Raw genomic sequence first — 14,594 nt, forward strand, 5'->3', positions numbered from 1 at the left:
ACATTTTCATTATAACTTATACAATTCTTTGATTGTAGCATCTTCCAAATCATATGATCTTGTGAAAAGTAATGTCTTTAGTTTCTTCTTAAATTGAATTGCTCTCTTTAGGTCCTTCATTTCAGTTGGCAGTTTATTATAATGTCTAGGCGCACAGTAGCTAAAAGCCCTTTCACCAAATTTACTATTTGTTCTTGGTTCAGATAGCCTATGTTTGTCACTCATGTGTCTTGTGTTAACATTTGTTCCTTGTTCTAGTTTATTCAGGCATTCTTTTAGATATTTTGGTTCATTTTGGTCTTCACGTTGGCAAATATTGTTGGTACTACTAGTGTTTCATATATTTCCTTTCTGACTTCCAGTGCCATTTTCCGACTTTTCTCGTATCCCCATATTTTCTTATTTCTTGGGTCATATATGCGACCCTCTGACTTCTTTTTACTGATACTCGATTCTTTGTTTCCCTTCTCTGTGTACCATTCATCCAGATACTTATATTCCTTAACTAAACTTACTTGTCCATCCTTCACATCAGTGTTGTGGAGAGAGTAACGAGGAACCTGGAATAGCAGATTCTCTATCTAGAAGAAAAGAAGATTAATTATCCAACAGAGGAATAAGGATTAAATTTAGTCTCTAAACCCACATAAATGTTCTTTTGTAAAGAGACTACATTTAATGCAACGATTTTGTCATAGACAAACCACAGGAGGTTGTTTTAAATATAAATAAATGTAAATGTATTTAAATGGAAATGGTTTTAATAAAGTGTGATATATATGGATATTGTTTGAATCAAAGGTACTAAGCCTCATGTGGGTGAGTGAACATATCATTCATAACATTCGGTGAAGGAGTTAACTTTTACTAACAGACTAACACTTGAAATTTATCAACTGTATTGATCAGATCTAATATTTTATCTTGTATCATATTTACAGGGGAGTACATTGGCTCTAAGAAGTGGGCCAGATCTCCTACTAAAATGGAAGAAGAAGAAGAAGAAGAAAAGAAGAGCCAGTGTCAAGACTGTCAACAAAACAACAACAATTATTAGTTTGTTCAGTTACCACAGCAAAGCATTTATTTAAGCGAATTTCGGATCTCTGTATATTTGAATTGAATCTGCCTGTGTTTTCCATTGCATTGCAAGATGATGGCCTCAATTAGCACACGGGAAAAACTTTTGTCGCTTATTGATGATACAGAGCTGATATCAAAGTAAGTCGTAATTTTAGACAAACTTCATAGTCTAACCATTCCTAGTTCTTGCTTAAGTGAGAGTCTAGGGTTAGGCTTGAATGCGGTAGAATGTTTCTGGGAAATATATAATTGTTTAATTTCTCGCCAAATGAACGGGTGTATGTAGGATAGCGGCCACCTTTATGTATTATCATGGCTAACTTAGAATATGGCAATGTAAGGGGGGGTCGCAAGGGGACGTTAGCCCCCCCCCCCCTCGTTAGTTATGTAGGTAAGGACACGGCTTGTAGGTTAGGTTAGTTTGGAAAGTTTAGGTCCATTCTTAATCAATGCATGAGGAACTTGCCACTGATATATAAAGGCTCCCAATTGAATAAACCGTGTGTTTTTCTTATTTTTTTTTTCTTGTTTTTATTAATTTTTGATCATTATTGCGGTTGGAAACCAGTTGTTTGTTTCCTAACATCTCCGTGTAAAGCAATTATGGATTGGATTGGATTCTTAAATTCTAGGCATAAGGCCCAGCATTTACTGGCTCCCAGTTAGAAAACGGTTTTTGTTAAGATCACAAAATAAGAATATATTACATTATAAGTAGATGTACATAGATTAACAAAACATGGTGGAAAAATGTACAGATCATGCGTGTTGCATGGGAAAGCATCAGAGGTTTCTAATGTCCGAAAACAAAGAACAAAAGATAAACAGGGATGTGTCCTAGCCTAATAACACCCACCTAACCCAACCAAGGGAGCCGGGTCCTCCTCCTTACTCACTGCGACCACTCCAACATGATGTGCAACAGAGGATTACTTAGTAATTTTTGTTCCGTAACCGAAATACAAACCTTAGCTATTTACATGGGGTATTACTTTCGGCGTAGCTGAAATGACGAGCCATTAGATTTTTAACGAGGGTTAACTACCCTCTCGCTAGTTAGCGAGGGGGTAGGGGAGGGGTAGCTAGCTACCCCTCCCCCCTCACACCCCAGTGAACTGATTCACTTCACTTTTGGCTTGGGTGATGATCAGACCTGTCTGTCTCACCCTCGCATTTTTGACAGCCATAATTTTTTTTGCTTTTTCTTACATCATGTGTGTTTGGAAGTTGGCCTCTCTCTATCATGCGGAAGTGCCCTGGACTACCCGACCGCCCTTGTGGGACGTTCATGTCGGCGGTCGAGACAGACCCTCACACCTTGTTTCCATACTGCAGAGGTCAACGGTGTGATAGGGATAAAACTTGTAGTGAGTGTAGGGAGTGGTCTATTTCCCAGTGGGAGAGGTTTTCCCGGTGACGTAAGAAGAAGTCTAAGCGTGACCTTTCTCCTTCAAGGGCTTCCTTGAAGAAGGAAGGTTCCAAAGACTCCTCTTCCGTAGCCCTTTCCTCCTCCGAAGCTCCCCCTCGAGCGGTCTCTTCCGAGAGGCCGGCGAGTGGTAGCGTAGACCGTACTGCTGTTGACCGATCCCGGGGTGCGAGAGAGGTAGTTGCCTCCCATAGCGAGGCGGCTGCCCCTCCTCCCCCGGAGGAGGATATGAACATGGATTTACTTGTGAATAATCATGATTTGTTGCAGCTTTGGGCTTCCTTGGGGCTCCAGGGTTCGCCCTCCAGGGAAGCCCTGTTTGACATGATCAAACTTGGTGCAGCTGTCAAACAATCGCCAACTACAGCAGGGATAGATCCTCTGTCTGTTGCTGACGTTGTTGTGACAGAGGCATCTCGTGGGTCTAGTCAAACCCCCGTTCCTGTTGCTGAGGTAGCTGAAGTCTTAGGTTCCCCCTCCAAACACCTTTCGAGGGAGGACCTAAGTCCTACGGTCTCTCCTGCCGGTGATTCTCCCCCACTGGGGAGTTCACTCACAGAGGCTCCTCTTTGGAGGCCCTATGATGGTCAGCCTGCTGACCCCACGGCCCCTCGTGGGCGTATAAGGCGGAAGGCTCGTCCTCCCCTTCGCCGTAGAGACCTTCCTTCCCCTCACAAGGGAGTTCGGAGGCGCCTCTTCGGCTCGTCGTCACCACAGTCCTCTGCGGAGGAGACGACTCGCCGTTCACCGATCCTGCCAGCTACCACCTTAGACCTCTCCGGGGATCGTTCGCGATCCCCTTCGGATGATGGTCGTCCTTCGGTACCCTGTGACCAGTCTCCCTCCAGACCTGCTGACCTGCCGTCACCTTTCTAGGATGCTGATGCGCGTTACGCGCCACCTGATCCTGCCACTGCGCAGGCACCGGGCCCTTCGGGGCTTAAGGGCCTTGAGCGCAAAACTGCGCCTCTTGTCCTCAAGTGCCAGGTTCAACCTGCATGCCCTTGTGCTGCTGCTGCTGCCGTTACAGTCTTAGCGCCACAGCGCTCACCTGCACGCGTGCGCGCCCCTGTTCCTGTTGCGCGCCCACATCCTTCTGTGCCCCGGCGCCCGCCAGCAGTTCCTGATCCAGCTCGCCAGCGCCCACCTGCGCCCCAGCGTTCCCCGGTTCCTGCCACGTCACGCGCAGTCCAAGAGGCTCCTACGTTAGCGCACAGGCGCTCACAGGTACCTCTGGACTCGCAGCGCCCTTCTGGAGTTAGGCTCAAAGCGTGCCCATCGCGCGCAATTCCAGTTACAGCGCAAAACGCACTCGCCAACGCGCCAGCGCGCTTCTACATCACAGTGCGCAGTCCTGGAGGTGCCTAAGGTAGCTCACGGGCGCTCACAGGCACCCCTGGACTCTCCTTCCAGACCGCGCGATCTTGCACGAGTTTCAGTCGCGCGCCAGGTTCCAGTACCTCTCAAGGCGCCTCATTCAACCCTCAAGCGCACACCCGTACACCCAAATCCAACCGCGCGCCCTGCTCGCCCACCGCAGCAGCGCACACCAGCGCGCCCACATCCTGATACGTGCCATGCGCGCCCACAGATTGAAATGCGTGTTCTGTCGGATCAGCGCCCATCTACGCTCCAACGCGCGTACCCACCTTCGTGCTACCCTGAACCTGCACACTCGCGCCCTCGCCCGGTTCTTCCGGATACGCGGCCACACGCCACTGCCCTCTCGTGCCCATCAGTGCCGCATCAGGATGCAGCGCGCCCTCGTATCCGGCCTCCTCACGATCCAGCTCCTGCGCGCCACATGCCCGCGCCCACGCGCCTCGCCATCTTCTATGTGCGCCCGCGCCATCGCGCTCACGCGCCTGTGGCTTCGCCTACACGCCCTCGCGCCCGCTCCACCAACCTCTCACGCCCGCGCCCATGCGCGTGCGCCCCCGCGCGAGCGCGAGATTCCTATAACACGCGATCCTAGACAGGGCCCATCGCGCGGCCTCCAGCGCGAGCTTTGCCAGGCGGGTAGGTCATCGTTTCGTTCCCCTCCCCGCAAGCGCAGAACAGCGCGCTCGCCGGAGGATGGGCGGTTCCAGGACAGGTCTAAGGACTTTTTTGTTTCAGCTTCTCAGGTGAACCCTCATTTGTCGACTCCTCCAAGGGATCGAACGATCCCCTTCCCTCCAGAGGGAGTGTCCGACAGCGCGACTGTCAGCCAGCAGCCCTGGTTCGGGACCCTGGTCAGAGCTCTTGTGCAGGCTATGAAGCCCGTCCTCTCTGACGTGGGTCACAAATCAGTGGCAGCTTCTTCCCCCCTGAAGAGGAAGAGAGGAGTCCCTTCCGTGGAAACACCTCCGAGGACTATTCAATCTCCTCGCAGATCCTTGCGCAAGGCTTCTCCCCCCCCAGACTTTCTCTCCCTCCCCTGCGGATGAGTATTACCCATCCTCAGGAGAGTCGGACGAGCCGGACCGTTCCCACATCACACCAATGGGGGAAACTCCGCCTCTCCCTGAGAAGTCTTCTCGTCCAGGGGGGGAAAAGAGCCTGCACCCATCGTTACTCGAGTCCTGTATCCCTCCCAGGAGGGAACCGAAGGAATCTAAGATGATCCGCAAGTCGTCAACAAGGATCAGACAGGAGCTAGCTAGACCTTCCGAGGATGTCCACGTGTCCCCCCAGGAAGAGCCACTGGGGACAGGAGACTTTGCTGCCAGTCCTTCAGGAGGAGAGCACCAAGAGTCAGATCACGCATTCTGGCAAGTCCTGACCCTCATGAGGAACCTCAACAGGATTCCAGACCCAGAGATTCCTCCTTGTGAGGGTAAGGACACGGTCTTGGACCGTGTCTACGGCACCCAGAATCCCTCTAGGGCCAGTGCAGCTTTGCCCTGGTCTCAGGGGATGAAGAGTGCCAGGGACAAGGTCGAGGGCCAGCTCTCTGAGCTTGCCTCCTCCAGTAGATCCAGCGCCGGTAACAAGCTCCTCCCTCCTCCTCGAGTCCATCAGAGGAGGTACTTTGAGATCCTTGAGGAGTCTTGTTTGGGTCTTCCTATTCACCACTCCGTGGAAGAACTCACCGGGGGAGTCCCTCTGGAGAGATTCTCCAACCGGCACGTGTCCTACTCAGCTACTGAGATCTTAAGCTAGGAGAAGGTCGCTAAGTGTGCAACTTCGTGGCTCGACATCTGGCTGGGGTCTCTGGGCATCCTGGTGTGGTCTGGGGACCTCTCCAAAGAAAGCACCAGAAAGGCACTGGAGACTTTCTTGCTCTCAGGCACGCGGACCATCGAGTTTCTGGCCCACCAAGTCTCGAGCTTGTGGGCCAATACGATTCTCAAACGACGGGACGCAGTGGCTGAGAGTTTCCACCAGGTTCCCAGTTCGGATGTTAGCAGGCTCAGACACTCTTCCGTGCTCGGTAAGAGTTTGTTTGAGCCTAAGGACGTGGAGCATACCGCTGAGAGGTGGAGGAAGTCCAACCAGGATTCCTTCATCCATAGGGCCCTGACATTGAGGCCCTACAAACCTCCAACGGCCCAACAGCCCCTTCCGACTAAGGACTCAAAGAAGACGACAGTAGCAAAACCGAAGGTGTCTAAGCCCTTTCCTGCCAAGAGCAGAAGGAGCAAGAAGTCCTCCAGGGGAGGCAAGAACAATAGAGGAAACGGCCGAGGCCATAAACGCTAGGGTTGGCAGTCCCCCTGCATGTCCACCAGTGGGGGGATGCCTACAAAGTTGCGCGGCAAGGTGGCAGCAACTCGGGGCAGATACCTGGACGATTTCTGTAATCGCTCTGGGTTATCGCGTCCCGTTCACAGCTTCTCTACCTCCCCTAACAGTGAATCCAGTGTCGTTGAGCTCTCTTGCCATGGGATCGGCAAGAGGGCAAGCCTTTTGGGCAGAAGTCCAGACCATGTTGAAGAAGGATGCTCTCCAGGAGGTTGTAGAATGGTCCCCAGGCTTCTACAGTCGACTCTTTCTTGTAAGAAAGGCGTCTGAAGGCTGGAGACCAGTCATCGACCTCTCAACCCTGAACGGGCTTGTCAAACAGACTCCGTTCAGTATGGAGACGGCAGACACGGTCAGACTTGTAGTGAGACCACAAGACTTCATGTGTACACTGGACCTGAAGGACGCGTACTTCCAGGTCCCAGTCCATCCGTCTTCAAGGAAGTACTTAAGATTTTGCCTAGACAACAAGATCTACCAGTTCAAGGTGCTGTGTTTCGGTCTCTCCACAGCCCCTCAGGTGTTCACCAGAGTGTTCACCCTGATATCATCGTGGGCTCACAGGATCGGCATCCGTCTCCTTAGTTATCTGGACGACTGGCTGATCCTAGCGGACTCGGAGGCAACCCTTCTTCGCCACCGAGACAAGCTCCTCGAAGTTTGCCAGGATCTAGGGATCATGGTAAATCTCGAGATTCCTCTCTGTAGCCCTCTCAGAAACTGGTATATCTAGGCATGGTCATAGACACCAATCTCCACAAAGCCTTCCCATCAGACGACAGGATAGCAAGGCTGAGGAAGGTCGCAAGGCTGAGGAAGGTCGCAAGGCCTTTCCTCAATCGAGAAGAACTCCCAGCCCAGACGTGGCTGCGTCTCCTTGGCCACCTCTCCTCCTTGGCCCGTCTCGTTCCCAACGGTCGCCTCAGAATGAGATCTCTCCAGTGGCGACTCAAGTCCCGGTGGAATCAAGGTCACGATTCCCCGGACACTTTGGTACCTGTGGGTCCCGCGGAACGGGCGGACCTCCAGTGGTGGGTAGCGGACGAGAACCTACGAAAGGGAGTGAATCTTCTCGTCCTTCCCCCGGATTTGATGTTGTTTTCGGACACATCAAAGAAACGATGGGGTGGCCACGTTCTGAACCACAGGACCTCAGGCCTGTGGTCAGAATCAGAAAAGTACCTTCACATAAACCTGCTAGAAATGAAGGCTGTGTTCCTGGCACTTCAGAATTTCCACCAAGTCCTGGTGGGCCACTCTGTGGTGGTGATGAGCGATAACACCACAGTGGTGGCTTATATCAACAAGCAGGGAGGTACCTTTTCAGAGCAGCTATCCCATCTCGCAGTAGAGATTCTGAGATGGTCCGAAGTCCACTCGATCACACTAGCTGCTCGCTTCATTCCAGGCAAAAGGAATGTGCTCGCCGACAGTCTGAGCAGAGCGATGCAGATAGTGAGTACTGAGTGGTCTTTGGATCTTCAAGTAGCCAACAAAGTCCTGACTTTGTGGGGTTCCCCGACGGTGGATCTGTTCGCTACAGCGCTGAACTTCAAGCTCCCACTGTACTGCTCCCCGGTCCCGGACCCCAAGGCTCTCTGGCAGGATGCCTTCCAACAACGGTGGGACAACGTCGATGTGTACGCCTTTCCCCCGTTCTGTCTGATGAGGAGGGTGCTCAACAAGACCAGAATATCGGTCAATCTTTCAATGACCCTGATAGCTCCGCTACGGCATCACGCAGAATGGTTCCCAGACCTTCTGCAACTCCTCACGGAGGTTCCGAGAGAACTCCCTCCACGTCACGAGCTACTCAAAACAACCACACGCCAACATCTTCCACAAAGCCGTAGCTTCGCTTCGACTTCACGCCTGGAGACTATCCAGCATCTCCTCACGGAGAGAGGATTTTCGCAACAAGTTGCGAACAGGATGTCTGGTCACCTGGGCAAGTCATCCGCAGGGGTCTACCAGGTGAAGTGGCGAGTTTTATGTGGTTGGTGTCGTGTAAGGGGTATCTCTCCCCTCGATGCCACTATTCCAGCAATAGCGGAGTTCCTTGTGTATTTGCAGGAGGAAATGCGCCTTTCAGTCTCGGCAGTGAAAGGCTATTGCTCAGCTTTAAGTCTTGCCTTCAGGCTTAAAAGAATGGACATTTCTTCCATGCTGGAACTTTCCCTTCTCATACTGAGTAATGAACTTACCTGCCCTCAGTCGGAAGTGAGACCTCCTCCATGGAACGTGGTTCGAGTTCTCAGGTCTCTGAAGAGACCTCCCTACGAACCATTACACCAGGCTTCAGATCGCCACCTGACCTGGAAGACGGTTTTCCTGCTAACACTGGCCTCGGCCAAGTGAGTCAGTGAACTACATGGTCTCTCGTACGACATTGCCCATTCAAGGGGATGGGGGGAGGTAACGTTCAGGTTCGTCCCTGAGTTTATTGCCAAGACTCAGAACCCGGGAGTGCTGGACCCAAGTTCGACTCTTTCCAGGTTTCGAGTCTCCGTTCTGTAACAGATGACCCAGACCATCTCCTACTGTGCCCAGTGAGGAGTCTGAGGTTGTATCTTAAAAGAACAGCTGCAGTTCATCCCCGGGTGCAAGCCCTGTTCATGAGCACCGGGAGGACGAAGAGGAGGGTCACCAGGAATACTATCTCGGCCTGGATTCGCAAGGTAATACATCTGGCCTTGAATCCTGACCCTTCTCCGTCACGTCGCCCTAGAGCGCATGATGTCAGGGGCATAGCTACGTCCCTGGCCTTCAAGAAAAATTATTCAGTGACGCAGGTCCTGCAAGCAGGGGTGTGGAAGCGTCAGACGACCTTCACGGCCCACTACCTGCAAGACGTGACACACAGGAGGCTCAATACGTTCTCTATCGGCCCTGTGGTGGCTGCACAACACTGGTCTAACCTCAGGCTCCTTAATGGACAAGTAGCAGAAGGTTGAGGGTATTGTTACCCGGTTTTAGTCTGCGTGAATGAAAAGATCTGTCTGGCCCTTATTCTTTTCTTCATCCTCTCCTCCCTTGGAGAAAGCAGCATCCTGGGTTCTCTGCACAGCTGACCTCGAACCACTGCAGGTAAACCATGCTCCCATGTGTTCCTAGTATTAAGTGTAATACTGTCATGTCCCCATACCCTGACAAGGTGGTATTGGGAGAGTCCTAGCCTAGATTTCCATCTGAAGAACTCCAGGTCAACTTCCTAGGACGAGTCACTTCCTCACCTTCACACACAGCTTATGTAGGCCGCAGCAGCTTTACAGCATGCTAGCGAGGAGCAGGGACTCCTTATTTCTTGAATACTCACACACTCGAATATGGAGTCCCCGGGCAAGCCAAAGCCAGTATGACAGGGACTTACCTCCCTACCTAAGGGTTGAGTTATCCCATGTAAATAGCATGGTTGGTATTTCAGTAACAGAACAAATGACAAATTCGTAGATAATTTGTATTTTTCCTAACTATACAAACCTTAGCTATTTACACGTTTGCCCGCCAGCCCTGTCCCCCGGGATAAGTCCTACCTCTAAGCAAAGTGAAGCATTCACCGGTGTGTGTAGGGGGGGGGGGGGGGGGGGGCTAGCTAGCTACCCCTCCCTACCCCCCGCTAACTAGCGGCGGGGTAGTAAACCCTCGTTAAAATTCTTATGGCTCGTCATTCAGCTACGCCGAAGTAATTACCCCATGTAAATAGCTAAGGTTTGTATAGTTAGGAAGAATACAAGTTATCTACGAATTTGTCCTATTTCAAGTTCTTATTTTTATGGAAAAGGAGATTTTTTGTAATGAAATAGGTTTTTATCATTTCAAGCATACTTGCATGAAATTTTTTGTCATACAGTGCCAAAATCGTTGATTGATATACATTTCATATATTTCAGAGAGCTCTTAGAAAACAGTATTGCACCTAAGCAACAAAGACTTTCAGCCAGCGACCAGGCTCAGCTAATTGAATTGCTCATTCTTAAGGATAATGAACTCAAGGATACTATTAAGGTATGTAATTTTGTACATTACATTGTTACTGAAAAGGTCATGCTGAAATACAAACTTTTCCTAATTTCTTTAATATGTAAAATAAGACAGTCAGCAGAGCCTCATTATAAATATAAATATAATTTTTGGTATGGACCAGTTTGTAAATATTGATGTTGTGTGAAAATTTGCTAAACTTTGGAGATGTTTGTTGATTCTCCATAGTAGGTTACACCTACACATTGTATAATTTACACACTTTCAGATAGGTGATTACTATATTCATTACTGTACTCTACAGCAACTTTAATTTTTGTTAAAACTAATTTTATTTTCACAATTCGTACCTTCCAATGGTATGCAGTAATCCCTCGGCTATCGTGGGTATTACGTTTCAGCCCTCCTCTCCCACGATAACTGAAAAACCGTATAGTAGGTACAGAAATGTACATATGTTTGCCTCTGCCAACGAAGTTGGGGGGTAGGTTTTTGCCCCTGTTTGTCTTTTTGTCTGTTTGTGAATAGCTTCCAGGCCATAATTTTACTAATACAGTAGTGAAACTTTCAGGGATTAATTTTTATGCTGAGATGTGGAAGTGATTCAATTTTGAAAGTCCTAGGTCAAAGGTTAAGGTTGAGCAAAGGTCGACCAAATTAACCCTAACCTTAACCCCAAGTTGTTCTGTAATTTGAATACAAACCTACGCTATTTACTGTATTAGGGGTATTACTTTCGGCAAAGTTGAAAGGACGAGCCATTAAAATTTTAGGAAGGGTCAACTACCCATTGCGCTAGTTGGCGGGGGTAGGTTGGTAGCTTGCTACAGCTCCCGTTCACACACCTGTGATTTAACTCACTTTGCTTTTGGCTCGGATGGTGAACGGTCGTTACCGCTCTTCATCCTCACTAATATTTTTGACTGCCATTAATGCTTTTTGTTTGTGCTTTCTCTTTAACAGTGTGTGTTTATGTTGACTTCTGCCGACTATGCATACCTGCCTGGACTTGAAGGCCGTACCTTCATGTCGGTTGTGGACACCGATCGTCACACTCTTTGTTCTGCTCGCAGAGGTTAATGGTGTGACAGTGAAAATAAGTGTAGTTAGTCTCAGGAGTGGTCTGCCTCCCAGTGGGAAAGGTCAAAGCCGGATATTTCTCCTTTGAAGGTTCTTCAAAAGGGAAAAACCCAAGGCTGCTTCTTCCGCTTCCCGACCTTCCTCTGAAGGTTCTGCTGTTTTTGCCTCTTCCGAGAGACCGTCAAGTAGGAGCGTAAGCCCTTTAACTGATGGTCAACCCTGGTCCTCAAGAGATGGTGTTGCTTCCCCTAGCACACCAAGAACACCATCCTTGCATGGATTCACATGATCATAGACTATGCTCTGAATCCAGACCCTCCTCCTTCACGTCGCCAAAGAGCTCACGATGTCAGGGGTGTAGCTACGTCCCTGGCCTTCAAGAGAAACTTCTCAGTGACGCAGATTCTACAGGCTGGGGTGTGGAAATGGCAAAATACGTTCACAGCCCACTACCTGCAAGACGTGACCCACAGGAGGCTCGATACTTTATTTATCTACCCTGTGGTGGCTGCACAATAGCTGGGACAATACCTCAAGCTCCTTATTGGACAAGTAGCAGAAGGTTGAGGGCACTGTTACCTGGTTTTAGTCTGTGTGAATGAAAGTGTTTGACTGGCTTACAACAGTTTTTCCTACAAAGACTCGGAATACCTTTTACCTGGACAGTCACACGACTAAATATCTCAACACACAGCTAGCGTAGGCCGTGGACCTTGCTTAGCAAGGTTTAGCGAGGTGTTGGTACTCTTTATTTTTGGTACAAACCTATTCAAAATGAGCCCCCAGGTAGCCAAAAGCCAGTTTGGCAGGGACGTCCACCTTCCTAATGGGTCAGTCATCCCTAATAAAGAGCGTAGTTTTTTATTCTAGTTACGGAACAAATGACAAATTCATAGATAAAAACCTTTAGCTATTTATACAAACTTACCCCCCAGCCCTATCCCTCTTGAAGTCCTACCTCTAAGCAAAGTGAGTTAAATCACAGGTGTGTGAGTGGGAGCGATAGCAAGCTACCCTCCTACCCCTACTAACTAGCGGAATAGGTAGTTAACCTTCGCTAAAATTTTAATGGTTTGTCTTTTCAGCTTCGCTAAAAATGATACCCCTAATAAATAGGTAAAGGTTTGTATCTTTAGGAAAAATACAAATTATCTACAAATTTGTCATTTCACGCATGGTTGTCGCACAGACTTCAAGTATGCCTATGGTCTAAATTGACTCAGGGAAAGGTAAGATAATTTCGAGAAATAAACTGCAGTAGTGAAGGTCTTTACTCAGAGTGTTTTTCTAGTTTTTAATTATTTTTTTTATCATTTTTCTTATTTGTTCCTACACTACAAATCTCATGCTATTTAACGGATTATCTTTTGGCAAAGCTGGAAGACTAGCCATTAAGACTTTTATGCGAGGTGGCAACCACCCAACCATTAGTTGGGGGTGTTGTGAGGAGTAGCCGGGGGTTGCCAGCTATCCCTCTCACTCAAACACCAGTGAAACTGAGTCACCTTTTTCTTTTGTCTCAAGGAAAATTGACGAAAGTAGACGTGTCTGCTCTCGGCTCTCTCAAAGACTTGGCCATTACAAACAATTGCTTTTCATTACTTCTCTTTCAGGTGTGTGTTTTCCTTTTGATATTCCTCATGCGTACTTGTCCAGGAACTGAAGGGCGCTCGCGGCACCTTCACGTTCTTGGTCGAGACCGAGGCCCACTCTTTGTTTCCAAGGACGCCATTGCGAGCAGGGTTCCACGTGTGAGGTGTGTAGGGAGTGGTTTGCCTCCCAGTGGGAGAGATTTTCGACACTGGCAAAAGAAGAAATCTAGGAGAGATTGTTTGCCTTCGGGGTCTTCCTCAAGGGCGAAGAATCCTCAGACGTCTTCTTTCACCCCCGACTTTTCCCGCTGCACTATATAGTGGTTAGAACACTATAGAATCATATGGTTGGTCTTCTTTGTCCGTACGGATAATGCTATCACAAATTCATAAGAGAATCTGTGCTGAAAGATGGTGACACAAGGCAAATCATTGATATCTCCACACTAGGCACATGGAAGACACTCAAAACATGTATGCTTCAAATAATCCTACCCTTCCAAGTGACTAGCAGGCCAGTGGTTGGCTGTATTGGCATGAGGTTTGAAAATTTTTACCTGCTGATTTTAGTTTAGTGGCTGGAGTTGAGTGATTTATCAGTATACAGTATACTCTGTATTTTTTCAAATACTGTAGTATTAAAATTTGAATACCAGTTATTCAAATTGGTGGTTATAGGGGTTTTATTCTATTGAAATTTGTATATGAAAAAATAAATGCATGGGGCAAGTCTTAGAAGAGGTGAATATTCCTGTCACCAAGGGAATACTGTACTCTTAAGCAGGAATTGAGAGAGCAGGAAGAAAATGTTGGCGCCATGATTGAAGTGGATAGAAGTTACATATACCAGAGTACTTGTAAACACAATAACAATATGCCATTTAGAGGGAGCGAAGGTAAATTAGTACATAAGACTTGCACTGCTCTGTGTATCAGAAACATAGGTACAGTACTAATAAAGAAAATGGAAGAGATTTTGATGAGGTGTGAACATGTGAACTCGCAATGTTTAGGTGGGGAGATCCTAATAATAATGAGGAATTGGTGGAGAAATGTCATGTCTAGAAGCTGGTAAAAAGGCAGATTACTCAAAGGTAAAGATGTTTTGGACATGTAATGAGAACAGATGAGGAATAGTTAGACAGAAAAACAGTAAATATGGGTGTAACCAAACAAAGATTTAATGGAAGACTTGGTAAATTATGAAAATTAGTGACAAGTCAACACCTAACCATGGTTGGAGCTCAGGAAGACAGAGTAGCATAGAAGAGAATGGATAACACTCATTTCACGTCAAACCTGCAAAGGGAAGAGCCAACATAAAAATGTCCATTCAGTCTGTAATTGCAGTTGGTTCATAACTGCAGGTAATGACAATAATTACTGCCAGGAGAGGGGATGGATCTACCCCAAATTATTAAAAAAATTGATGGAAAGTAGGACTATTATTATTATTATTATTATTATTATTATTATTATTATTATTATTATTATTATTGTTGTTATTATTACCACTTGCTAAGCTACAACTCTAGTTGGAAAAGCAGGATGCTATAAGGCCAGGGGCCCCAACAGGGAAAATAACCCAGTGAGGAAAGGAAACAAGGAAAAATAAAATATTTTAAGAATATTAACTACATTTAAATAAATATTTCCTATATAAATTATAAAAACTAACAAAACAAGAGGAAGAGAAATAAGAGAGA

General features: G+C 47.8%; 1 protein-coding gene across 2 annotated transcripts in view; it reads left to right on the forward strand.

Annotated features, from left to right (window-relative positions):
• Positions 1–1,002: 1,002 nt before the first annotated feature.
• MED4 (mediator complex subunit 4) overlaps positions 1,003–14,594 on the forward strand; it is a 59,120-nt gene continuing 45,528 nt past the window's right edge. For both annotated transcript variants that reach the window (XM_068348250.1, XM_068348251.1), the window contains exons 1-2: positions 1,003–1,221; positions 10,126–10,240. In XM_068348250.1, the coding sequence (XP_068204351.1) occupies positions 1,154–1,221; positions 10,126–10,240 (183 nt within the window). In that variant the 5' untranslated portion in view covers positions 1,003–1,153. The remainder of the gene's footprint in view (positions 1,222–10,125; positions 10,241–14,594) is intronic.

Source organism: Palaemon carinicauda, chromosome 24, assembly GCF_036898095.1.
Source record: "Palaemon carinicauda isolate YSFRI2023 chromosome 24, ASM3689809v2, whole genome shotgun sequence".
Taxonomy (NCBI): domain Eukaryota; kingdom Metazoa; phylum Arthropoda; class Malacostraca; order Decapoda; family Palaemonidae; genus Palaemon; species Palaemon carinicauda.